Source organism: Trypanosoma theileri (genome assembly GCF_002087225.1).
Source record: "Trypanosoma theileri isolate Edinburgh chromosome Unknown TM35_Tth_145_V1, whole genome shotgun sequence".
In the NCBI taxonomy this organism is placed as follows: Eukaryota; Euglenozoa; class Kinetoplastea; order Trypanosomatida; family Trypanosomatidae; genus Trypanosoma; species Trypanosoma theileri.
In genome coordinates this window covers 5214-6302 of record NW_021639987.1, presented here as the reverse complement: position 1 = coordinate 6302, position 1089 = coordinate 5214, and the positions used below count along the sequence as shown (strand labels likewise).

Here is a 1089-nt window from a genome sequence, read left to right as displayed (position 1 = left end):
CCCTGGTTATCTGCTGCAGTGGATGCATGGTTGTCGCTGTTTCCATATTGAGGGTCACTAGCAGAAGGAGAAGCAGCAGGTGGAGGAGATGCAGTAGAATGATCAGAAGAAGAAGAAGAGGTATCATCAGTACCAGAACCAGAACCAATCTCAGGAGCAGATTCACCTAATGTAACTTGAGCACCAGTCCTATCAGCAGCACGATGACCATCTTTATTAGAAGGAGCATCGACAAGAGCACCAGTTCCAGGCTTTTCAGGAGTAGGTATTATTGGTTTAGGTGGAGTCAGTTCCTCTGGTGTAGTTGTACAAGGAAGATTAGAAGAATTTTGAGTGCAAGTGGCACCAGGCGCAGATTGCTGATGAGGAAGGGTAGGATGTTGTTGGGGTTGAACACCAGGAGCGATGTCAGCACCCCGAACCCCAGTTTCAGAGAGAGAATCAGAAGAAGAAGTACGACCACCTCCATTACCACCAGAAGAACGACCACAAGGAGAATTACTACTATCAGAAGCAGAAGGACAAGAACCACCAGCACCAAGACAAGGAGTATCAGGAACAACCTCCTTCTCAGCTTCCGTTGGCAGGGTTTCCTCCTCTTCCACTATCAAATCGAACTCCGCAGGAACGGCACGATGAACACGAGAAGGAACACCAACAGTGGAAGTTTTAATAAGGGCATCAGAAGTTTTAGGACTATCAGCCCATACTAACCCACAAGCACAACACAGTGCAAGAGTTAGTAAACAGAGCAGGTAGCACCTCACCATTACAGCCTTTGTCATTATTGTTTACTTCAATAAATTAACACAAGAAAAAGGAAGGAAAAGAAAAGATTAAGCTAAAACAAACAAACATACAAGAGTACAACAAATACTCACAGTGGAAAAGAGAGAAGCAGCAACTGCACAGTAAAGCAACAAAAAAGAAATATTCCGCTTTTACGATAATAATATGAACCCATAATATAAAGAAAAAAGAGAAGACCCCACATTACCCAAATAAGAGAGAGAGCCAAACACACACAGACAATACCCCATGGCTCTAGTTTATATATTAAATTACTGCACACACACACATCTGTGTGTA

General features: G+C 43.3%; 1 protein-coding gene across 1 annotated transcript; it reads right to left on the bottom strand.

Annotated features, from left to right (window-relative positions):
* Window positions 1–2: 2 nt before the first annotated feature.
* Window positions 3–785, bottom strand: TM35_001451000 (uncharacterized protein; the record flags this gene model as incomplete). The annotated part of the gene is made up of 1 exon (XM_029031898.1): window positions 3–785. A coding segment is annotated over one exon (783 nt), but the record flags the coding sequence as incomplete, so codon positions are not given.
* Window positions 786–1089: the final 304 nt, after the last annotated feature.